The following is a 26158-nucleotide window of genomic DNA, read 5'->3' as shown; positions in this document are numbered from 1 at the left end:
TTTCCTTTTCTGCTGAATTCATAGGCACAATACACAAAGGTGGAATTTGGAGTTTTCTGTTCCCCCTCTCCACCCTCCTCTCCCCTCCCCGTGAGATCCACAGACTATGGGATCCTGCTGGAAATGGGATATTGTTCTGGGCTCCAACAAAGCTGTTTTCACCCTCTTCAATATTACAGGAGGAGCTACCTGATACCTAACAATCAGCTAATCCACTGCCCATGGCAACGAGGTCACCTGTGCACAGGTAACTTTATCCAGGTTGCCTGCTTCTCTCTCCCTTTCCCGATAGTCCCTGCCATTTTTCTTCTCCCCCTCTCTGTGACTCAACAGTGAGCACAGACAAACAGCCTCTGTTTATTTAGGTCATCAGCTAGATCATATATAACTCCCGTAGCCAGGATTCCCCGAGCAAGGACGACTCCTATAATCCAGCACAGACACACACTGCAGAAAATAAAAATCCCCTGCTGTTCATTCATTTGTCAAACTTTGTCTCCATCTTATCTCTCCACTGCTGGTTTGGTCAGGTGCCCATTGCGCGAACAAGTATTGGCTTGTGATTCATGAATTCACAGCGAATCCCCTCAAGCCTTGAGAAGAGCCTCGGCTCTTTTCTGGATCAACTCTGTGTCTGTGAGTGACAGCACCTCAGATTCATTCTTCCATATGTTGAAGTTAGGGAGTGGGGGACTTGGCCTTCACTCAGGGAAAAGACCATTGGATTGGACTGAGCTGTGGGGAGCTGCAGACCCCCCACCCAAAAGGAGCTTTACCTCTGGAAATCTCATTGCTGTTTATTTGAATTACAGAGACTGAGATGAGAAAAGGAGACCTAATGAACTCCAGGTTGCCAGGCATGTGCAAACGATCACTGCAGGTTTGCAGAGAGCTGCACCAGGCTCGCTGGATTAAAGTGTGCCAGTTCACCCCTCCCCAACCCCGTATCCTCACAATCTGGCTGCACAGGACTCCAAAACACTGAGATGAGATGTTCTTTTTGTCCATCATAAACTTCCATTTATCTCAGACATGCTGTGACGAAAGAGAATTAAATAACGCTATTAGTCATCTTCTAGAAAGAATTAAAAATGCCTGTTTTCCGTTTTTATAAATATAAACTTTTATTGCAGTATGGAGATTTAGAAAAATACATTCACATAATTTCAGATAACAAACATATAATTCAAACTAAGATTAAAAAACAAAAAGCAACAAAGACACAAAAAAGACTATCTTTTGCCCACAACTCGTTTTTGGTTTATGACATTAAAGCACTGAGGATACTTTCACTGAAATGCCCACTCAAATGAGAGGATCATGTCACAGATCCTCAAGAAAAGTGTTACGAGGCCACTAGCATGTAGATCCACTGATAAATATGCATGGTGCAAGTTGGCCATGAGGTTGAAATGTCCCGCTTACGGTCACGTATGAAAGCGAGAACTCCTGCTGTGAAAAGCAAATGGGCTCTGCACTCCTGTGTCTTTCCCTCAGTTGATACCCGACTAATGTCCCGGCGACGGTGACAGTGGGAAATCTCTGAAGCTGCGTGGCAGCGCACGAGCCACAACAGAGCTTCATTTTATGTTAGTCACAAGACAAAGATTAAAAAAGTACAAGGCACAAGTGTCCCAAACACGATGATGCCACGCAAAGAGAAATGACCACAATCTCTCTCTGTTTTTAAAGTGGGACGATTTAAAAAACAAAAACACAATTTGTCCACTTAGTCACGTCCATAACTTCTGTCCCTTTGTTCCTTATACTTTTCGAAAGCATACGTGATGTTTGCACCTGGTTTTTACAGAAAAAATATAATTCGTGATCACTGACATCATGGAGACGGGTCATAATGGAAGATGATACAGCACGGTGTCACCACATCAAGTTGACATACTATTAGCTGCAGCATTAGAAAAAACATGTGACGTCCAGCGTGCGAGCTGACCTTTTTGATCATCGTTCATATGCTGGTCTCACAGGTTGATGATGAGGCTTGAAATAGGAGCCATTGCCGAGAGGGTTGTGCGTTTGTTGAGGTGTGTCACACATGACAAAACCCTCAACACAAAGGCTGTTTGAAACACATCCGTTGTATTGTCACTATGGTAGTGCAAATGCCCAAACAGGCCAATGCCATTGTGTATGTTAAGTAGCAGAAAGGCACATTTTGTCTTAAATGTTGTCCCATTTTTGAACCCTCCCAGCTCATTTGGTATGAGTTAAAGCACAAAAAGCTGCACTTTTTAGTACTGATTTGTGAGGCTTTTGTAGACAATCTAAAGTGCTTACTGAAGGACACTCCCCCACCCCCAAATCAGCAGCTTTGTGTGTTTAGTGACCTATTCTCTTTATAAACGCGTGTGCAGTCCTTCAGTAAAGCTGTTGCTGTTTAACTGACCATTATCATAGAGGCTCACTTGCTGTTCCCCCTACAGCATGACCTTTTTGGTTTGACCCAGATGACGCATTTAGTTTGGAGGAACATCCTTGTCACATGACTCGAGGCTTTCCAGCACCTGCTTCTGCAGATCAAATCCACTCAACAGGAAGTAGCAGGTGCAGTCTATAAAAATGCACATTTAGACACGGCTTAAACGCTTACAGCAACGTCTTCTGTTAGCACATCACCATCGTAATGTTTCGTCTTAGGAAGCTGGGCTTTTAAAACATGTCACAGGCTTTTTTTATTATTATTATTTCGTGATAAACTGATAAAGCCCACCTACTAGGCTCCTCTCTGACTTGAGTGCATTGTAAAAGTCAAATGAATGCAAATAATTTAACATTGAAAAGGAAATGAATGTTTTTTTAAAAAAAAACAAAAACAAAAAAACAACCCACACACACGCACACAAAAAGGAGTAAAAAGATTCATCATATCACTGCTTGGGCGGACTTGAGTGCTTCTGCAAAAGGGAGAGGTTTGAGGTTAAAGGTCAGCCATGTCCTCATCCATCTGCACTGTCTGTAGTTTGGCCAGCTCCTTTCCCTCCGTAGCCTCCATCTCCCCACACATTGCCCGCACCATTTCGTTCATGCTTCCTGAACCCGAGCCATCCACCTTGCTCTCTGAAAGGTTCATGTAGTTGTTGTTCATGCCGGGGCCCATCAGGTGTGAGGACGGTGCCCCTCGGACCTCGTGGCCCCCAAGGTACTCTGTGGGCTGGAGGTGGTGGTTGCTCGGTTCTGTTTGAGCCATCAGGGGTGTACTGACAGTGAGGGTGGTGTAGACCTCTGAGTCCGGGCTGGATGAGCTGACGGCAGTGACCTCGGCGGTTGAGGCGGGACCTCGGCTGGAGGAAATCTCTTCTGAACCGGAGTAGTTGATTTGACCACTGGGGTCCAAGTGGAGCCCGTGATGGTACGAGGAATAAACACCTCCCTCCAGAGGCTCCTTCTTGATGGATGGCTGGCCGCTATTGCTCATGCTGTAGAGAACCGTACTGTGGTGCAAAGATGCCATGGTCAGTTTGTCCTGCTGCTCGAATGAGTCGCCACTGGAGGAACTCACTGCTACATTATTCAGAGCCATGGTACCTGTGGTGATACAACAATAGATCAATACATATATCTTTCTCCAGTTTGGCTGCAGTAGATCCCCTTCCCGCTGCCTGATCCCCTCTTCGGCTCTTGCAGTATTATGCGTTCCATTTACAGCAGGCCTTGGCCGCAAAATTGCTGTTGTGTGTCTTACACACTTTGAGGACGTTAAGATCGACCCTGCAGTTGCACCAGAGAACAAATGAATAACGCTGCCAGAACTCAAGAGAAAGCTGCAATTTTCTGTTTTTTTTCTTCTTCTTCTAATTATTCATCCTGGTTTACATTCTCTGCTTCATGTCAAAGTAAGTGCTGTAATGGCTTATTCCCTGTTAGTGCATTTCATGGCCTCTGATTGTCTGCAACATATTTCCCCTCCCCTGCTCTGGAGATCAAGAGCGTAATGATGATGAGTGATGGTGACTTCAGAACTTGTTTTTATCCATCTCTGGGGTTTTAAAAGGACCACCACTTCTATATATACGTGTGTGTGTGTGTGTGTGTGTGTGTGTGTGTGTGTGTGTGTGTGTGTGTGTGTGTGTGTCCCTTCTATATTTCTTCTGGTCTGTGTTATGTGCACCATCAGCCCCTAGGGCTATGGCCCAAACACAGACAAGCCAATAAAGCAGGTCAGATATATTGGGTGGGTGTAGTAGAGACCTGTTGACAAACCACTGGGGACATTTAAGGAGGGGAAAGAGCAACAATCACGTATTATAATGCAAGGTGGTATAAGGCTGTGATTTCTGTGCTATAGATTTAATTCAGATCTTCATTCTGATACAACATTGGATTCTGTTTTTGTACTTTTGTTGACTTTAAAAGTATATAAAGACAGTTTGATTCATATATAACTGTCTGTTATTAAAATCAACAGCAGATGGCTCTAATTTTTATCTAAAAATCTTTTATCTCCCTTATGAGACATTGTTGCTTCCTTAGTGAGAATAGTTAAAGTACAATTATTCTTAGCATAGTTATATTTGTATCCATGTCCATTCTGACTCAGTCTCTTCCATGAACATTTCAGCTACACATGACCACGTAACCTCTAAAGGTAAAAAAGAAGATCAAAGTATTAAAATTGAATCATCTTAGACAGCAAATCACTTCATGAACCCACCTTGTTGTGTAATTGTTGAAGAAGAGGAGGCAGAAGAAAGCTGCAGGGGAGGAAGACCTACGTCGCTGTTGAGTAATGAGCTGCCATCGCTGTCAGAGACTCCACTTGGTACCTGGACCAGGCTGTAGCCACCCAGCTGCAGAGCGCCTGATGGGGAGCTGAATGTCAGAACAGAGGAGCCGCCATTCTGGGCAGCCATGGTGTGAACCCCTTCCAGCTTCACCTCTGACCCATTCACACAGCCAGCGTAAGATGCATATGGCAGGGTGGACTCCTCAGCATTCCCTAGTCCTTTGTCCTGTCCTGTCTGCATCTGCATGTCCACTCCAGAGCCCCCCAGCAGCACCCCTCCAGAGGGTCTCAGAGGATTAAATGCCAGGGGCTGGATGCCCAAATTGAGCCCGTTGAAGAGGATGTTTCCAGGTGAGTGGAGGTAAGATGATCCACCATTGTGAAATACAGTAGAGGGCGTGTTACTGGTCACTAGACTTCCATTGTAGAGACCGCCACTGCTGGATCCAGGAGGCATCTTGATGTCCCCGATCTGTTGGATGACCACCCCACTGTCCAGAGGTCCCGTCTGAATAGGAAGGTTCCCGTGGGTTATCACCCCATCTGAAGAATTGGAGAGAGGACGAGGAGACAGCTCCTCCTGGCCTTTACTGGACTCATCCTCTGTGCTGTGGTTTCCATCTGATTCACTGTAGAAAAACAAAAGAGGAGGGAGAAAGATGGCAAATGGTGTGTAACAAAACAGAGGAAAATAAAAAGGGAAAATTTGTGTACCATTTGTATATGTTTCTGGGAAGGAAGAACACTATAAACACCGACACAATTAGACCATAAACTCGTATAATGGAATTCATTTCATTTCCACCCACATTTTGCTTTTAAGCCAGAGCACACAGACTCACATTTATTGCTGGGTTATTACAAAGCTTTGAAGGCAGGCTGTGTCTGTGTAGCCCTCTTACCTCATGGAGAGCTGCATGGACAACAACCAGGCAGCGTCAACAACCGTGCAACCATTTGGCGCAATAAATTCTGGAGTGACAAAATGCCAGCTCTGACAGGACAAATGGCTTCAAGTATTTATTTATTTGTTTTGCCTCTGATTTGGGACGTTCCAATGAAAATTCTTATTTTTAATTTTCCAAGAATAACAAAGTGAAAGAATAGGAGCAGCTATATTAGCAGCCTCATTTTGTTTACTAGCCCCCTTTTAAAAGACTGATTAAAACAGCTGCACCACTTCACACCCCCACTCCCCCCTAAGGGACACACACACACAAACACACACGCATCTAAACCCACCACTTCCAGGAAAATATAAAAGGGTGTCACAAGTTTAAAAAAAAAAAAAACAGGGGAAAAAAGAGAACGAAATCAAAGGTTTATAAAGATTTAAAAACTTTGAAATTATTATTTTTTTACTGGCGATTTTAAGACAGCTTACAATGGTGTGTATATGCCTCTGTGTGTGCGCGCGTTCGTGCGCGTGTGTGGTTAGAGAGACAGAGGGGTCACCTCCACCAGGTGTGCGTCATCTTTGTTCACTCAGAGGGAAACATGAAAGAATAGCGTGCACATGTCAGTCTGTTTGTCTGCGGGATTATGAAATGAAGCGCAGGAGTTGATGGAAGCTCTGAGATCCTTTCTTGATCCAAAAGGAAGAAGGGGAGGGCAAAAAAAAGAAGTCATGATCATGAAAATGATTTATGTGCTACTGAGTACACGCGCACCACCAAGTGTGTGCGTGCGCGCGCTCAAACACACGCACACACACCACGAATAGATAAGAAGATTTTAACCTTTCAAGTCATCTTTTGAACCGTCTCATTAAAGTTGCCCACTCCCCGCGTCTGATAGTTTAATCGCTGAAGTGTGTATTTTGTTGCTTATGGTTTCCATGCCTCTTAGCACCAACGCACTTGAAACTTGATCTGAATGGCAACAGCTTCATATTTCAAAACATTAAAAGCGTGCTCCTAACCCCTTTTACAAATAAAATTTTGTGTTTCTGAACTATGAATAGTTAATGATTTAAATTGTTCGTTCTTATTTGTGAGGCCGGCAAGACGATTATGAAATACACTCGGTATTGTCAGTAGTCGAACTTGGTCCAACTGCATAATATAGCCGCTTTTCCATTAAAAAAACAACAACTTTTAAATACTTGGTAAAGTTAATCGGCGTTCATTTTAATTAAAGGGCCTTTTACGCACATAATCTTCAGAAGTAAAATTTATTGCCGTTTGATGAGCGATCTGTGACGGGAAAAGGTCTGTGGCGTGCTCCTTTTGTTGCCTCACCTTTTTGATTGTGCTTCCGACGGGTTTCTGTCTCTCTGTCTCCTGTTTTTGAACCAGTTGCTGACCTGGGTCAAGGAGAGTCCGGTTATCTTGGCGAGATTTCTTTTCTCCGCTGGAGACGGGTACCTATTTTGATTATACAGATCCTTCAGTGCGTTCCGCGACCTCTCCTTGAAACAATAAACAGTCTCCTCGCCGTCCCAGATAGTCCTGGGGAGAGGATACTTTCTCCGGATTCGGTACTTGTCCACTGCGCCCAGGGGTCTACCCCGCGCCTTCTCCGCCTCGGTGTACCGCGCTTTGTACCACAGATCTTGCAGAAAGGTGTGGTTGGACGGACTAAAACTGTGGTTCTCCAAAATACTGTACAGCTCCTGATACCGAGCCTGATGGAAAGCTACGAGGGCTTGAGCTTTCAGGATGCTTTCGTTGCCCCGTAGCAGGTCACTCTGTGGCAGGGACCACAGGAACCTGGCCAGCCGGTCCACATTGCCTCCCTGCTGCAGTGCCTCGCAGACACACGCCACTTGCTCCGGGGAGAAAGCAAGAGAGGAAGCGGCATTCACCAACAGCTCAGTGCGCACCGCGTCAGTGCTGGGAGTCGTGCGCTCCATGGGCAACTCCGCCGCGTCCAGCGCCACAAGCTTGATGCACTCCCGCGTATCCACCTCCTTCACATTTTCCCTCTTGATGTCATTTGCTGTTGTGACTTCTCCGGCAGAAGAAGAAGACATTTTTTTTTTTTTGGTTCAAGCCTTCCCTGGTAAAGTCACTCCTCCCCGCTCGATCAGGTTACCTCCTCGCCATGCGAATGCGATCGGATATCTGACAGCAGCTGTAAGTAGATATCTCTCTCCCCTTTTCCTTCCAACGTGACTTTTACTCTGCGGGGACTGGAGCTGGAGGGAGACACGGTGGGGTCTATCTACAGGAGCGCCTCGCTATTGGCCGTCGAGGGCCCGTAAGGGAGGAGCGAGCATGGATTCAGACGCGAATGTTTGCTTTCCAGCTGTCAGTCATATAACTTCCAGTAGATTAACGTAGCTCACCTGTGCAAGGTGAGTGCTTTTGTGATCGTGGGAACGGGATATCTTTGTTGTCTGTATTGTCAGGAGATCATTTGTCTGTAGGTATGCACATAAAAGAATGTTTTATTTCCATCTCGATGTATGGAAATCCAAACGGAAGTAATGCTGGGAATACTGTCACTCACTTTATTTAGCCAGTTTACATTTATTTTGACAATTTTAAAGTAACAAATGTTAACAAAAAATAGATATCAGATTTACTCACACTTTAAATTTGTTTTTATTGTTATTTCAGGAATGAAGGTAATAAAGTTTCAGCACAGATCCTGCTTTAAGTGGCTATTGCGAGGTTGTAGCCTACCCCTCCCACCAAAGACTGGATCAGAATACTATACGCGACCAAAGTAATGTCAGAAAAAAAACAGCACACCCCTATGAAAGATATCATATGAGGACTAGACCTCAAATTTCTCTCAAGAGTAGCTCATTCCCAAATCAGGTGATCTGTCTAGCATCACGTAACAGGTGTCCAACACCACATCATTACTGATATTTGAACTTTAAATTATGTTTTCATTGAATCTTTTATAGTAAAAGAGTCTCAGATCGTCTTAACAATTACTAGCATCCACATATAGTCAATAAACTATTATAGCTCAAGCACTGGGAGGAATGAAAACTAAAAATATTTAAATATCAAACTAATTCCTACGAAGTTCACGTTTTCTCGCAATGATTTCATAAAACTAACTTAATGTAACTTACGAGTTGTTTTCCCAAATTCACAATCATCCAGAAACGATATGATGTCAGAAACCCAGGGAAACAATGTCTGGGTTGATTTTTGTTTTTAATTATGTTTCTGCTCAGACTTACAAGATCATATGCAAGTTTTTTTTGTTTTGTTATATTTACTCGATTACTACCATTACTACTACTACTACTACTAGCTAAAGTTATTTATTTACTTAATTTATTTTACCTCGCTTCCACTGGGACTCCCTAGCAACCCTTGCATGTATGTGCGCCAGCAGCTATTTGCACCTCACCTCTAAAAGCAATCATTAAATAGGAACACATCTTATTAATGCCGTTTCCTGTCGGACCTCATTTTGTGTAACGCAGTGGTTCGCAGCTTGGAATCTGACAGGAGAGCTGCAGGTTATTGACGTGTTTTGTTTTGTTTCTGAAGTGCTTTTTATTATTGCCATTATTTTTTTAGTGTGGTGCAGACAGAAATGGACGAACAGGGCTGTCCGAGATGTAAAACAACCAAATACAGAAACCCGTCGCTGAAGCTGATGGTGAACGTCTGCGGCCACACGCTGTGAGTATTCACACCTGACAGCTACAAGGAAAGAGCACAAATCCTCCACAACATCGCGGCGTTTCTGCTCCAGGCTGCTCGAAACGACACGCAAACACAAAGCACCCCCCAAAAGCAGCTATATTTAGCGTTTAAAACTGTTTCCGCACATACATCTCTAGTCTTAATTGGGGGACTTGGACGTAAACAAAACTGATAAGCCTCGAATGCTGACGGTTTGTTGGGCTAGCTCATATTTATAGTCTTGGTGTTAAATAGCTGTGTCATTGTAGACAGAAAGTGTGCTTTAGAGGTGGGTTATGTTTCCTGATAGAGCTACACAATTGCAAAGCTAGGCTAATACTGCTGGTAAACACAGTATAGCGGCCATTGTTTACATATGACCTACACTGGCTGTAAGCAGCTCAGCTTAGAGACCTCTGTAGAAAAGCAGACCCTGCAGTTGTGTCTTTGTGTGTGTGTGTGTAAAGTACAGCAAGTTTAGGATGGCAGGGGGAAAAGTGACTAATGATGAGGAGCATAAACACCCTGTGCTGAGTTTTGAACCACATAATGAATATGAATTATTCAGAGGTTTTTGAAAAGGGCCAGCTCAAAGGTGCAAATCAAATTCGAGTTTGACTGCGCAAGTTTTTCCATGTTAATCTGCCAACCTAACTAAAAGCTACATTTTTATTTGAATGGCTGCACCTCTGCCACAGGTCTGGCTTAATTTGGAATTTGTCATTTTTGCATTAAACGGAAAATATAATGCAAAACCTAAAGTAATATATTTTATTATTATAAGAGGCAATGATGAGATGGTTTGGAGGGAGGATATGTTGGTTAAAGGATATTGAAGATGGAGCTACCTTGCTGGAGGAAAAGAGAGAAGCCACAGTGATGGAGGAAATGCAGAGGGTTGGTTTGACAGAGGATGAAAGGGACAGAATAGGGTGAGATGGAGGTAGATGATTCACTGTGGCTACCCCTAAAGGGATCATATGAAAGAAGTAGAAGATTATGATTATTATTTGCATAACATACAGAAATGGATGAAAAGTTAGCATGTTTCCATTTGTTCGTATTCTGCTACTTCTGTGCAGCAGCATCATGTAGATACTTTTTCGAACTTCACTGTGCATTTTTCAGCATTTAACCTTGTCCGCCCTTTAAAAACATGGACGTTTAAATGAAGGGGACATGTTCTCCATGAGCATTATGCAGCGACGGTGGTAGCTTGATGAGCACATCTTTTTCGACCCTGTCTGTTTATTGACCGTGCCATCAGGAAGTGGTCGTGCTTTGTCATCAGGTCAGCGGGCTCATAACTCACTGCCTCTGTCTGGATGCAGGACTACACACAGAAAATTAAAATGATTCTGCAATGAAGCAATTTGGAAAGATGTCCTAGCCCGGGTCACCTTGGATCTGTTCCTCAGAGCCGGTGCGACAGTGAATTTATGCATCACTTGGAAACTGCTGCACTCCCTAACCATATTAGTATTTTCATCACTGATGCTTTTTGGCTTTTCTTTTCTTCCCCCCCCCCCCCCTTTTTTTTTTTTGAAGCAAGTCTTACAGTAATGCTACAAGATCTGTAACTCTGTTTCAGAGTTATCCATTTTCTCATTTTTAATCAACAACGCTCTTCAGAAAAACTATATAAGAAAAAGAAAATCTAAGAGGTTAATGCACATGGTTAGTTTTTAGATGGTTATATAGTTTTTGACTCTGTGCACCAACATACATCTTTAATCCAAGGGGCTTAACAAAAGCAAACAAACAAAAGCCTTTGGATAAATGAAACTAAGATGAATGAATATATACCAGAATTATTTAAAGAGAAAAGTATGGAGAAAGAGTGAAACAGCTCCTGATCTAAAGCATATCACATCATCTGTCAAGCATGGTGGAGGCAGTGTTATGGGATGAACACGTATGTCTGCCAGTGGAACCTGGTCACTAGTGTTTGACAACGTGACTGCTGATAGAAGCAGCACAATGAATAATGAAGCATACAGAGCTAAACTCTCTGCTCTCATTCAGCCAAATGCTGTAATACTGATCAAAGAGCTCTTCAAAGTACAAATGGATAATGACCCAAAGCTTATTGCAAAGCCAACCCAAGAGTTTCTCAAGCCATAGAAACTGGATATACTTCAATGGCCAAGTCAGTCACCTGATCTCAAACCAGTAGAGCATGCTTTTCAGTTACTGAAGACAAAACCGAAGGTAGAGACCCACAATTGTCGACCTGTCCTGCGTGTACCCTGCCTTTCACCCTATGGTAGCTGGGATGGGCTCCAGCCTCCCCGAAGCCTTGATAAGGATAAGCAGAAGAGAACAATTTGATTCCCAGCATCTCCAGTCTGCATGTCCTTGGTATGAGAGAGAGAGTGTATGTGATAGGTAAAATGCTTTAAAGATGTAAAATCTAGTGCCGTGTGTGTGTGGTAGCATAAAGCACTTTAAATGTTCATGAAGTATAGGAGGGATATATATAAACACCGGCCTGTTTACCAGGAGAAAGTAGCACTAGTGAGAGCACAAAGCAGTTCAGTTATTCAGAGCGATAATGCTAATACAACACAACCAATTCTTCGCAAAACAAGTCATTTGAAGATATCACCCAGGCCTCTGTGAAGCCATTTTCTTCAGTGACTGTCCATTAAAGGATTAATTGACTTACTGAGATACATATACTAGATGAATCATAAACAGCTGAGAATACTTGGACTCCATTTAGATAAATGTAAGAATGTCTCTTCTTTGAGTGGCCCGTCCAGTCTGCGCTGACTAGCCTTCAGCAGTTGCATTATTAGCTTCTCCATGCATCTAAATTTAAACTCCACCGCAGCACATTTTGTATCCTTGTCACCAGGGGCATTTGATGTGGGTTATTTATTACCTTTGCACAATGACACTGGGTCTGTGTCCTTTGGCATTTGACACTGGGCACAGGCAGGCAAAAACAGTTGTAGCTGAGGCACACAGTGCTGTTTAGAAAGTGGACACAGTGACGCTAACATTACAATTATAATCGTATGCTGCAGGATGATCTACAGCAGCAATGCAAGAAGTCGTTTTGGGGATCGTTCAGATTTTTATTTTTTTTTAAAAAGCGTCCAGTGTGAAGTTCAGACATGTTCTTGGCTTTTCTTTAAAGTACTATAAATGTGCGGTTGGGGCAAGCTTTTAGTTTAAGCAGTCATAGTGTTGGTCTTTGGCATTTTCTGATTGTGATGCTGCAGGTTTTGCAGATTGTTTAGATTTCACACAATGCCATTACACAAATCCATCTCTACTTGGTCTTGAATCGACCCTTGGTCTAAGATGGAAACAAAAATATAGAGATCACTGTAACAAGCAAACAAGCTCGGTCTCATGCTGTCTCCTGCTTTTCTGTTTTTGCACTTTAATTCAAAAGTGACACAGCAAAGACGCAGGCAATGTCACTGAGAGATGGTGGGGGTAGTGGTGGTAGAGGAGTCTCTTTGCTGAGCCAGGGCCCTGTTTACCTTCCCCTTACCACCCCCTTTCCCTGACCTGCTGACAGCTGCAGATGGGAGAGATAGGAGCCTGGAGCTCCGAGCAGGACAGGTGAGAGAGGGAGGAGTCAGGAGTGCTCAGTCAGCGACAACAGCCTTGAGACTCAGAGATGGCAAGTAGCTAAAGATCTGTCCATTTAAATGTTTGCAATTGAGCGTAGAATTGGCTAAAAAAAAAAAAAAAAAAATCTTGATCCTCCTTTGATTGCAAAATGAAAGAAGCTCACAATCTCAAAGCTGGCAAATTGATTCTAAGAGTCTCCTCCCTCCCTTTTAGACGGTCATCTCTTTGCTCTAGAGTTACACAGGATTTCCCCTTTGGAGAGTTCTGTTGTGTGGTCCATTTATGGGGCGGGGGGCTAAGCTACACCCCACTCCTTGCCCCATTTTGATGAATGGGCTCTTTGTGGGCCTGTGGAAACAAGCTGAATCCTTCAATCTACCTCCATATGGCCAGGCCTATAGATCTCCTGTAGCCTGAGGCCACAGCGAACATCTGCCTCTTCCAGGCTGCACTTCAGACTCCGAAGCACCAACTGGATGGCGCAGATGTTTGTCTGCCGTTCAGCTTTCATTTTTACATTGCTGCTTCTTGTAAGCCAAGCTGAACTGCTTGTAAGACAGTCCTCCGTGGTGCTTCGTCAGTTTGTTGTATAGCTGCTTTGAAAGCTTTGGTGTCACAACTCTGCAGGTTGGGCTTGTTTGACCCTTATGTGTGACGCTAGGTATAAACAGCCAAACTCCACGGCTCTGCAGTTTCTCCTTTAACTGCTTTTTTTTCTGCTTTAAATCCTGCTGATGAAGTGAAATGTCTTGCAGGATGGCTCAGTCATGATTGTTCTAATAAGCTCCATCCCTGGAGAACTTTTGACTCGACACCAGTGCCTCATGCCCAGTGTTTGACTTTTGGGAAGAAATGACTCAACCATACCATCAGTGACGTGTGGTGAAAAGTCGGGTTTTTTTCCCCCCCCTTTAGCTTTGTTATACTTTATTATGAAAACTGTAAATGCTCAAAAGCAGATAGTGCTATTTGGAAACCAGATGTCTTTTTTGAGGTGGTCACAAGCAGGAAGGTGGATTCCTGTTGAAATAAAGCTCCACAGAGACCTAATTAAAAGAGTGTACTGTGCAAACGTTTATCCAGGCTCTCCACCCCATCAGGGGAGATAAAGGAACATTCCCATTGTCTTCGGTGTCCACTACTCACTTGAGTGTGACTGATGGGTAAACGCCTACCTGCATAAAGGTGTGATTGATGGCTAAGCACAGAATTGTGCCCTCAGGTAGGTCTGCTGATTGGTTACCATGGCGTTTCCAGTGAGGGTGCACAAAGTTCCTGTTTTGGCCTGTGTTTCTTTTTTTCTTTTTTTTAAAACCTGAAATAGTTTCTTCCTTTTGTGTAAAGGCACGCTCTTTACCGAGGAGAGCTCTGATTCATTGTTGCTTATATGGGGAACTAAAGGCCACCTGAAAAACTCATCATGACTTTGCTGTACTGCTACATATTTTTGCCTTGGAAAGACGTAGCCGTTTAACAGATTTATAGCAAATACTTTGATCAGTAACAGCCTAGATTTCCACAGTGTTTAAGATTGTGGTTTATTCCATTGCAGCCTCCTTTCATTTAGGCACCATGTCAGGAACAATAAGAAAGTGGGGGAAGGTTGGAATGACTTTTGGATCCGTTTTTAAAAAGGTATAAAATATTTCAGATTTATTAAAAGCTTTAGTTTAAATGACAGTTCAGCTTAAGTAAGATACTGCTGTTGTTCATCTCTATGCATTTCCCAAATTACATAAGACTCGGTCCTTTCCTGTAATGATAGACTATGCCATGAGTTACCAAGCTGGATTTTATCATATTATGCAACGTGGCTAAATGACTGAGGCCTGTTGAAATAACAATAAAGTAAATGTTTTTCCAGTGCAGACAGACGCTCCGCTGATGGGGTGTCGGGCTAATTTCCTCCTCTCTGAGAGCGGGAGGCAGTCTAATCGACATTCCAATCATAATCCCAGCCATCTTTGAGCACTCAGAGGAAATATTCATGTTCCCCATTATCACCCATTGTGTCTGATGGTTTACAGAGATTTAAAAAAAACCACACAAACACAAATCTGCTTTATTCTGAGGGAAATTGCCACATACGCTCACACAAGCGTGCTTACTACTGACTCTCAGAGGTGCCCAAGGAGGGTCACCTCTGGGGAAAAAATGCAGTTCAGCTTGCTGTTTAATGCCTGTTTTTGTTGCAGATGCGAGAACTGCGTTGAGATGCTGTTCGTTCGCGGCTCGAGCAACTGCGTGCAGTGCGACACGCCTTTGAGGAAGAGCAACTTCCGCGTGCAGCTCTTCGAGGACCCGACAGTAGATAAGGAGGTGGAGATTCGTAAGAAAGTGCTGAAGATGTGAGTGAGGGGGACTGTGAGGGTGAGGGGTGTGGTTCTTGGTGTTTATATGTCATCCCATGCCTCCTCCCACTTCTTAAGCTACCTTTTGTCTTTCTCATTACACTGTTTGTTTTGTAGACAATGCATCTCCCCGGGGGTGCTCAAACGGGAAGGCTCTTTCTCTGCCAGATTTTTACTTCTCAGCCCCTCCCTGCCTCCTCTCTCTTCCCTGTTATCTGTTCTTTAATAGCCCCTAATTGACATCTAATGTGCGCCTATTAGCCAGGATACAGACATGGTATTATAAAATGGTTGATTTAATGGAAGCTATTAATGTCGGTGCATATTTGCTCTCACCAGGTTTTACTTTTTTGCATCACCACTTCTCTTGTTTCTCTGCAGTTACAACAAGAGAGATTTTGACTTCCCCAGCCTGAGAGAATATAACGATTATCTGGAGCAAGTGGAGGACATAGGTAGGAGCTTGGAGCTTCATGCTGAGACTAGTTTAATGATTTCTCCTCTGGCTGCACAAGAGGATGTTTTACAGGCATTAGTGTCAGCCGGGGCCACAGATTAGGAAACAGAACTTGCAATGTTCACACGTCTTCACTGGCAGGTCAGTGTAAACTTGTAGCTTGGATGTATTAGAAGAGCTGCAAAACAGTGTAAAAATCCATCTAAAACAGACAAATAAAACTGATGGAGTATTTCTTAAAATAAATAAATAGATATACCATTTGGGCCAGTGATGCTGTTTCCATCAGTCCAGTCACCTTGTGAGGTTTTTTTCTCAACTTTTATTTTCACATTAGAAAACTGCAGGTTTAAACAGTTTAAATGCTTCTCCCATCCACCGCTGGTTTATTTTACACAGCGAGGGTGGAGCTAAATTGAGCAGAGGCTAAAATGAAAGCTGTCTGTATGCAGATAAACTTCTATATAATTAAATTTGGCAGATTTCTTGTAAATTGTCTCTTTCTAGCAGCAACACCTACAGCATGTATATAAGTGGGTCTTTATTATGTTAATTTGTATTATGAAATATATATGTGTTAATAAATTGTATATATTGTTATAGATTAATCTGGCAACATAAAATAATCAAATTTGCTTGTTTTTTGTGCGATCTGCTGGTTCGACGGCCCAATGAGGGGGGAAAAATGTCATGATGAATAATTTCTCCTCAGCTCGTCTTTACATCGTCCCTGGGTTTAAGATATCACATGCATGTTGATTTCAACATTTCAGTTGAATAAATTTGTCGTTATTTCGAGTACAGTTTTAAATGATTTGGAGGATTTAGATAGTGGGTTTAATTAACGGTATTGTGGACTTGGAGACAGTGGTTCTGTCCACAGTGTGAGTTGTGATGGATTGATATGTTCAACAGTGGCTGTTCTTTTGCACACAGTGTATAACCTGAAAAACAACGTTGACGTGGAGAACACCAAGCTGAGGATGGAGCAGTACCAGAGAGAGAACAGAGATGTCATCCAGAGAAATAAGGCCAAGCTTGTAAGTACTTTTGAAGGTTTTCCCCCCTTATAAAAGGATAATACCTAATAATGACACTTGTATTTAAGATAAACACTGGCCTTTTTTATTTTAAAGCCAGCTGCTCTGTTTGTCTAAGAGGGCAAAGTGTAGAATCAAGTGCAACAGGGCGGTGCTACAGCTTGTGTAGAATCTGCCGCGTGGTCAATAAAGCGACAGGTTCTTCCAACTTGCCGACTCTCTCTCCTCCTCAGACACGGGAGCAGGAAGAGCTGGAGGAGCTTCTGTTGCAGGAACAGCAGAGCAATGAGCAGCGGCGACTGGAGGTGCTGCAGGAGGAGCAGAGGCAACTACAGGCCAAGAGGAAGAACAAACAGGCTCTGCTGGACGAACTGGTGAGATGCACACGTTGCATGGCCGTGTGCATGTGTAATGACAAATCTAGTGATGCAATTAGCGAGTCACATTATGACAGATGTTCCATGTTGGATGTGCATGCGCTCGGCTCTAGGGTTCGTGGATGTGAGATCATTAAGAGCTTATTACCAGTCATTGTGCTGCAGGTTGCATTGTTCTCATTCTGTGATTCCAAAGCCTATCGGCTCCATTGTGTTGAGCTGCAGGCTTTGAAAGTTATTGTTCCGGCAGAGCGGGCTGCTGAAGGACCATCACAGATAGCTGGCTAAGCTGTGTGTTTGTTTGTTTAAGGCACAGGGCCTGTTGACTGTAGGCAGATGAGATCAGCTCTCACCCCCCCCCAGGGGAGCTCTCCTGAGCTCTGACATCTGTACGGCCCTGTGGCCACTAGGCTTGCTATTCTTATGTGGGAACACTCACATACATTACATCAACAAATACATTTAGACTGCATGTTGCCGTTTCCCGGAGTGGCTAACTAATCAATAAAACACATCAGTAGGAAGTTGAAACACACTAGATTATTGTTCTTCTCTAATACAACATGTACTCTACGCTGGATTCACATTTGTTGTCTGCCATTTTATTTCACTCATTTGAGTAAAATGTGTCAGTTCTTATGGTCAGAAGAGGACCCATAGTATGGAAACTGATTTAACTGTTACTGACAATATTGATAAATAGCGCCAAAAGCTCTAGACCAGGGGTGCCCAATCCCGGTCCTCGAGAGCTACCGTCCTGCAGCTTTTAGATGCATCCTTGTTCCCACACACCTGAATCAAATGAATGGCTTGTTATCAGGCCTTTGCCAAACATGATGGCATGCTGAAGAGGTAATCAAACCATTTGATTCAGCTGTGTTGGAGTAGGGATGCATCTAAAAGCTGCAGGATAGTAGCTCTTGAGGACTGGGATTGGGCAGCCCTGCTCTAGACTGTCCCACCTTTATAGTTCACCCCATCAAAAATGTCCTACCTCTACAGTGAACAATGTGTCCAGGCTTGTGTTCTTAGATCTATGCGCTTGGCAATACTCCACTGAAGAAATTGAAACGTCCGACCTTGCATTTAATGGAGGTGAAGACGGCGCAGTGCACTTGAAGCGGCGTCCCCTGACAGCGGCACAGTTTTGCTAATACGACTTACTAAAGTTTTGTGGCAGCTGGCCTGAAAGCAGCCCATGCTCATGGTAATGGTAAATGGTAAATGGCCTGTATTTATATAGCGCTTTACTAGTCCCTAAGGACCCCAAAGCGCTTTACATATCCAGTCATCCACCCATTCACACACACATTCACACAATGGTGACCCAGCAATGGGTGGGATATGTTCAATGAACTACTGCGTTACATTTCACACACTAAGATTAATACTTACAAAGTCTATATACGTTTTTTGTCTCCAGGAGCAGTCTCAGCTTCCTGCCACCCTTTTACTCGCTCAACACAAAGTTCGCGCTGCCCAGCTTGAGACCCAGATAGAGCAGCAGAAACAGGCTGTGAAGCCCACCAGTCTGTTTTCAACTGGAATCCATATGGTAAGTGCAACAGTCATATTGTAGTTTTCTACTTCTCTTTCCATCCTGAATGTGTGTTATTTACACACACAGGAAGTGATATGACTTATATGGTCATCAAGGAGCTGCTAATTCAAAGAAAAGCAGCTTTTGAGGAGGATGGAGCCAAAAGTGCTCGTTTCAGCCTGACAATGAATGGAGGGGTTGTATCATGAGCTAAGTAAGGATAATTTCTGTGCTATAAATCATGGACTGGTTTTCCAGCGAAGTTCAAGAATAAAAATATGGAGCTCTAGATGGAGCACAATAGGTCCCATTTAAATCCTGAGAGTTCGATAATCTGGGAAGGTTTTTTCCCTCGCTTACAATTGTGGTTGTTTAGAACAGCTTTAATTCTTTTTTTTCTTTCCACTGTGGTTGGGCAACACATCACACACACAAAAACGACTGCTTTTCATACAAACCCCTGGACTAAGTTTGCTTGTTAGCATACGTCCAACAGACTAAACTTTGCTGCTCTGAACTTATGTTGCAAAGATCTAAGACAAGCAGCAAAACAGTGAGAGCAAAATGAGCATCAATCAAGTTTTAAGAGGCAGTTAATACACATAGTGACATGCCTCTGCTCAGTGCGATTAAGGTGAATCTGAACTGTTGAGGTCATTAGTGTCAAAACTTTACACGGATTGCTTGTTGACAATAGTGTGTCATACATGGCCACGCTTTGAAAAGGAGGATGTTCCTCCATGTTTGGTGCTTCTTCAGTGTGGGAAGAGGCCCTCACCTCTTCATTCATGTCATCACATTCCTCTGGGTGTGCAGTAGGTCCCACAGAGAGCGAGAGAAAGCATGTGGGCTCAGGGTTTCGGCCACTCTGAGCTTGCAGCTTTGTACGCACCGTGTCTGGAGGGACCTTCCATTTGGCTGTAGCTCAGGTTTTCAGTCGTTTATTTTCATTTTACTGCGATGAGATAGGCTGTGTCATCATCCCCACCCCTTTCACAGCAACCCTCATGAGGCATGGTTGTCTTCCCACAGTTCAGTGGTGCGTGGGAGAGATATCTGCTTAGCACTCACCTCAGCTCAAGCTGAAGCAAGGTTTTGACATACTTGGGTAGAACCAAACTCTATTTTTGAAGAAAGGACTATCTCATAAAGCAACACTCAAAGTATTGAACTGAGCTATACGGGGGGATTCAGTACTCTCACTTTCACCTCCTTAATATACAGCGTGAAGTTAAAAGTTGCTGATGGAGAGAGAAACTGCATGATTATGTTGCTCTTGGCTTGTTCTGTGCATGTTTTTCCTTGCTTCTTTCTCCCCATTTCTCCTCATCTTCCCATCCCTGTGCTCTTGTTGGTGGAGTAGAGTTCTTCCCATGCATCTGCTGTTGGACTTGAGAGACTTGAGTCAGGGGAACGTGTGGGTTTGGATTTCCCTTCACCTCAGTCCATAAGAATGACTTCTGTTTGACTTGGTGGGGTTTCAGCACAGAGCGGCAGATTCCTGGAGATTGCTGGAATTCATTTATCTGCTAGGTTCTGGTCCCTCGCTCCAAACAGGGTTTCAGTTTTTCTTCAGCAGAAATTAGGAGAGACAAATATAAAAACACGCTTTTTTTAAAGCTGGGCCACATTTCTATGATTTTGCTTTGAAGCACGACTAATATGTGCCAATCTCTTTACTGTGATATCATGTACTGTTATAATGATTAGTCATTTTTGTAATTTTCAAGCATAAATGGCTCCGGTTTCCTTGGACCCTTTTTTTCTATCACGAGAAGAAAGTCTTATATTTAAAAAAGCAATTTTAAAGGTATTTGCTTTAGGCCTGGAAAACTTTAACAGTTTTCCCAAACTGCTTAGAAATATCAATCAATGAAGTATTCATTAGTACAAGTCCTGTTATCGCTTGTGAAATACACTGACAAATACGAAACAGTTTCATGTGACAGTGATGAATGGGCTTGGAGCACATTTTTGACCTCTTGATTTTTTTCATTTGGATGTTTTTGCCGAGGTGACGTTCACCAGTCACAGGAGCACAAATGTGCGGCGCCCCTGACTCTCTGTACCCACAACCCCCCTCTCTATACTGTCACCTTAACGGTATTTCAGCCAGCTGTTTCATCCGTGGCCAAAGTGAGCCGTCACCAGAGGAATGACATATCTGCCTGTCTTTGGGCTGGAAATTGGGGATGCCAGTTATTCCTCAGCTTCCTAGTCGTTCCGGACTTTATTTAAAGCGTGATCTAATATTGCACCTAGTTGTGATATGTTGTCAACTGGAAACACGCATGGAGACATCTCAGCCATGCTGGCTCTGTTCTTTGCCAGAGTGATTTTCTCGGAGTTCGTGAAGGGGACTCCAACCTTGGCCCTGATGTTTCTGGTTATGCACTACCATTGCTGTTGAGCGGACGTTTGAGGAAGTTCACCAATCCTCAGGGAAAGTAGTCTTATTCCAGGTGTGATTTTGAAGTGGGATGGGCCTGGTCTTGCCTTAGGAATGGTCTGAAATCACTCACTAATCCTTTACTTTGTAGGGACTCTATTGAAGCATGAGACACACATTACCCGTGTGTGGATGCGCACACACATATAAATACACCCCCTCCTTAGCCAACCTGAGTAAACATCCTTTGAAGAATAAAGTGTCTTTTAAAATAGATGTCCGCTGATATCAAAAGAAACACTCTGTGTGGGCGGGAGGTGACTATTCGCTGTTTAAACAGGTTGCTTGTTGTAGTCTGACACATAAAACGAGCCTCAGTGCCAAGCTTAATGACAAGAGTCACAATGCTCGGCACCTGCTCTGACAAAATCAGAGGGTAATAATTAGCATACAAATGACATCTACTTTGATTTTATTGTACTCTTGCGTGCTTGCTTTATTTGTACCTGTACATTTTCCTATATTTTCCGGTGAAACAGTGTGTGTGTGTGTGTGTGTGTGTGTGTTTGCAGTTGGGAATTTTATTTTATTTTTTTCCCCAGCTGCTACAGTGTCCCATTCCTGAAAGCATTTTGACTGATGGGGAATCTTTCCACCTTGGGGGCAGCTTTCAGCGCCATCTTAAATGAAAGGTCCCAGGTTCCTGCGCTGCTGGGGCCCAATCCCCTCCTCACAGGCAGGAGAGCAGCTGACATACCTGACGGGGCCGGCATGGGCACCTAATGAAAGCAGGAGGCAAGAACACACATAAACAAAAGTGGAACTCACACACACAATCGGCTAAATGTGGGTGGAAAGTTTATACCTAAACATTGACGTGTAGCTGGCTGAAATAACCTCGGGTCCTCTCTGGCTGTAGTCCATTCTACTCTTAGGCTGTGGAATTTGAATACCACAGAAAACACAAGCAAACACAAACACACACAGACATGCTGTGAGCTTGTTTGCTCAGGCCTGTTTCACTTGGTTAAGTTGTCCTCTAGGGTGACCTCTGCGCAGTAGACGCACTTGTCAGCGCTGTGCCGGCTCTGCTTTACTTCGCTCTGGCAGACTGGCCCAACCTGTTTTGCCTGCAAGTTTGTCGCTTTATACTTAATGCAACCCCCACTCGCTCTTCTTCAGTGTTATCTTTATATCCCTTATTCACAAATTTTTACAGATGCAGGTAAATTATGTTGTTTATACTGAGATTGTTGACCTTGCAGCATTCAAAAACCAAAGGTGACATGTTTTATGTGGGAGAGTGCACAAACTCTGTCCTTTGGCCTTTTCCTTTATATTGGACTGCTGGCACGCAGGGTTGAAAGCGCTGGCGTGGGGGGGTCACCTCAGGGAGAACCGTCAGCCCTGATTGGCACCAGCACATGTGGGCATTCACACCTCTGCCCCTGGCCCCGGCTTGGCCCTGTTTAGGTTGGCCTCAGCAGCCCTTGGGCAAGCTGCTTCAGCCCAGCCCAGCGGAAAAAGAAGTTGTCAGCTTTAGGGGCTTTGCGCTGGGGCAGCTGCCACTGGTCAGGCAGTTATATTTAAACTTGTAAGGCAAGTTGAGGCACTGTATGAGAAGCAGTTTTACACTTGCTACTTGCTGCTTAGTGGGCTGCTGGGTAGCCCAAAGCTCTTTATCCATACAGAAGCACTGGCAGCACCAGTGCGGAAAGTGGAAGTGAGGACTGGAGTTGGGCTGGGACTAGCCTGGCCCTGAACTGTGGTTATTATTTTTTATCCCCTCTGCAAAACCAACCACTGTTCCCCCTTTTCCATTGTTCTCATTATCAGGATTTGCATTAGCGCCGAGTGCCTCGATGGCTTTGGAGCTGTGGCTTCCCAAATCCTCGGGGACCACATGAGTGTATGTGGTTGTGTGTGCGAGTGCGTGGATGTTGTGGGAAGGTGCTGATGGAGAGGTTAGTCTCAGCAACCTTGATGTGTCCTGCTGAGCTGCAAAGTCAAGGGAGAGAGTGGAATAGGCGGGGAGTGCTGACGATTGTTCCGTGTGTGTGTGTGTGTGTGTGTGTGTGTGTGTGTGTGTGTGGAGGGGTCTTGTGACCCACAATCTGAGCCGTTGACCAATGAGCCTTTTGGATTAAAGTTTGGCATCGTTAACGCTGTATAAGATCTTCTTCTTTAGCCTTGTTTGACCGCAGTTCTCACATTTTAAATCCTATTCTAATCATACTTTAGCATTGATGGTCAGTGCCAAGTAATATTATAGCTTAATATGCCATTAAAACATATTTTTTTGTGAATCCTTTAATGACACATTCTAGTACTTTCAAAGTTATGTGACTTTTATGAGAGTCCTATAAAGTTACTTTAATGTTTACCTATATTTTTAGGTTTCAGGCGCAATTTTTCTACTTTTGGGTCTCTATGATGTCAGTAATTAGGATTATTTTTTTACCTTTATTTGTACAGGTAGTTCCACTGAGACTCAATGTGTCATTTACAAGCGACACCTACATCAGACAAACATATTAAAATTGCAACAATAAAATAGTCAACGCACAAATGTTTACACAGTCAAAAACAGGAACAAGTTCCCAGTGATGGTTTTGCAAGTTCATTTGTACATCTTTTAAAGTCTGCAAGTCAAATCAGTATTCCATGTGTTCTTTCATGTACTCAATGAAGACGGGGCAGAAAAGGCTCTGTAACATACACAGCTACTTTAGTAAAGTCCATTAATGAAACTACCCCCTAAAAACAATTCCCGCTAAATAAATACTTATGTGTAATGTTAAAGCACAATATCAGCCTGCACACCTGTTACCTGCATCAGTTAACGGATAGACACCTGCAACAGTTTTACTTGGAATTGGTTGTGGTACAACCGGATAATGTTGAGGTACAAATTCAGGGTAAGTTGAAGTACTCCCGTTGGCATGACGGTGATTTCCTCAAATCATCCTCCCCTGCGGTTTTATTAAGATTGATGGCCTCCAGAGTTTCACTTTAATGCCACAGGGGTATTATATGAGCCTTAAAACCAGTTATATGCTCAAACTTGTAATACACTGTGTTGTATAGGTAGGAGGATGGGCCTCCATAATGATAAAACCAGATGTTTATTTTGGCTCTTGCTGGGGCGTTGTTTCAATAGCCCCTTAGTCCCTCAGCCATTTCTGCTCTGCTGGGTCTGGCTGGGGGTCTCTCGCTCTCTCTCGCTCTCTCGTTGTCTTTAACTGAAGGACTTAGAAAACAGCATTCATACTCTAAGTCACATTGACTTGATGTGCACATGATTAAAGCCTCAGCAGTGGTATTAGCTGTAGGAGAAATCAGTCCTGAGGGGTCACAGCTCTACATTATGGGCATTCATTCAGTTTTTTTTTTTCTCTTTCAAAGCATTTTGTATGTACTACAAGTCATTCATTTACACATTTCTGTAAATATAATTAGAAGTCGCTATGTTTGCGTGGACATCTTTAAAGGCTGCTTTTGTGGGTGCTGATGCATCTGTGCCAGTTTTCAAGGTGCCCTTGCAGAGGAATGTAGAAGAAATTTCCCCAGAATGGGGGCTGGGTCTGTTGTGTCTGCCACTTAAAAAAAAAAAAAAAAAAAAAAAAAAAAAAAAGGTGGTCTGATTTACTGCTCTTCAGCCATCTGCAACTGCCAATTTGCTGCTCTTTCTTTACCACACCACCACTGAGGAGTTTTCTTCTTCTGCTTCTCCTTCCACCTTCCCTTTGTCCCAGTGCATCTCATTGAGTGCGCAGTAGGGGAGTTAAGCAGTGCTGAAAGTTTGAAAGAAGATGGATGAACAGTCTGAAAGAGTGCAAAAGAGAGTGAGAGTGACTGGGATTGCGTTCATTGGTCTGGATTTCATTAGCCTGTGGTGGGGCTCCTCTGCGTTGGATGAATGGATAGGATGGTATAACAGAGCACTGGTACCTCAGGGTACAAGGTTGAATGAAAACCATGGAGAAGTGTGTGCCTAGTGCTTTAAAGGAAACAGCGTTTATACACTAGCAATGCAAATATATTATATTGTTTTTTCTAATTTACTTGCATATATTAGGAATTTACAGTTGACAATCTGGCCAAGAACAGATACCCAGCAGTTTTTTGGCATCCCTTGATGAAAGAAGAGAAAAATATCGTTTAACTGACAGTGACATCATAAGGAAATGTTTTGGTGTGATTTGATATTTAGTTTTCATAATTTCTTCTGTGGAAAAACCCACTTTTAAAAAATTTATTGCTGTTTTATTGCCTTTAATGTGCTGCAACTGCCGTTATCCCTGTTGCCACCCACACCTTCATGTGTAAACCACAGCTGAATGCAACAGGTTTAGACTCGTTCTGTTAAAATAATTGAAAGTTATTCTGGGAAGCAGGATTTTGTGAAACAGATGAGATCCATCTGTTTAACTTCCTATAGGTAAATGTAATATGGGGTGGGGGGTGGGGTTGTTTTTATTTTATTAAGTTAGCCCATAATGAATTCAATATCTGGATTATTTTATGGATCGTAAGGGAAAAATGATGCTGGCCTAATGTGGTCGGAGGTGAATGAATGGTGGTTAAATAATTGTCAGGATAGATATATTTATTTTTGAAGTGTATTTTATAATAAGTTGCAGGGAATTTAAAAAATAAAATGCAAAATACACTACGTAGACAAAAGTCTTGGTCCACACCTCTTCCTTTTTCAGTCCCATTGCCACATGTGTGTAAAAGTACGTAAAAAGAAGCCAATGCTGTGCTAACTATATGCAACTACAGTGGGGCAAAAAAGTATTTAGTCAGCCACCGATTGTGCAAGTTCCCCCACTTAAAATGATGACAGAGGTCAGTAATTTGCACCAGAGGTACACTTCAACTGTGAGAGACAGAATGTGAAAAAAAAATCCATGAATTCACATGGTAGGATTTGTAAAGAATTTATTCATAAATCAGGGTGGAAAATAAGTATTTGGTCACCTCAAACAAGGAGAATCTCTGGCTCTCACAGACCTGTAACGTCTTCTGTAAGAAGCTTTTCTGTCCCCCACTCGTTACCTGTATGAATGGC

At 43.2% G+C, this 26158-nt stretch overlaps 2 protein-coding genes across 3 annotated transcripts in view; one reads left to right on the top strand and one right to left on the bottom strand.

Annotated features, from left to right (window-relative positions):
- Positions 1–1098: 1098 nt before the first annotated feature.
- On the bottom strand, positions 1099–7859 carry six4a (SIX homeobox 4a). Its single transcript, XM_004540558.6, has 3 exons — positions 6982–7859; positions 4670–5370; positions 1099–3543 (listed from the first exon to the last, which is right to left on the bottom strand). The coding sequence occupies exons 1-3, from the start codon at positions 7713–7715 to the stop codon at positions 2936–2938; spliced, it is 2043 nt and encodes a 680-aa protein (XP_004540615.1). The 5' UTR covers positions 7716–7859; the 3' UTR covers positions 1099–2935.
- A 52-nt stretch (positions 7860–7911) lies between these two features.
- mnat1 (MNAT1 component of CDK activating kinase) overlaps positions 7912–26158 on the top strand; it is a 34365-nt gene continuing 16118 nt past the window's right edge. The window contains exons 1-7 of one of the 2 annotated variants that reach the window (XM_076877840.1): positions 7912–8039; positions 9232–9336; positions 15126–15278; positions 15663–15736; positions 16675–16778; positions 17012–17152; positions 18579–18710. In XM_076877840.1, coding sequence (XP_076733955.1) covers positions 9248–9336; positions 15126–15278; positions 15663–15736; positions 16675–16778; positions 17012–17152; positions 18579–18710 — 693 coding nt within the window. In that variant the 5' untranslated portion in view covers positions 7912–8039; positions 9232–9247. Of the gene's footprint in view, positions 8040–9083; positions 9337–15125; positions 15279–15662; positions 15737–16674; positions 16779–17011; positions 17153–18578; positions 18711–26158 lie in introns of those variants that run through there. The other variant, XM_004540557.2, reaches the window with a different exon arrangement.

This window comes from Maylandia zebra, linkage group LG19 (genome assembly GCF_041146795.1).
Source record: "Maylandia zebra isolate NMK-2024a linkage group LG19, Mzebra_GT3a, whole genome shotgun sequence".
NCBI classification, from domain to species: Eukaryota; Metazoa; Chordata; class Actinopteri; order Cichliformes; family Cichlidae; genus Maylandia; species Maylandia zebra.
Note: the sequence above shows the minus strand (reverse complement) of the source record. Positions and strands in the feature narration are given on the sequence as shown.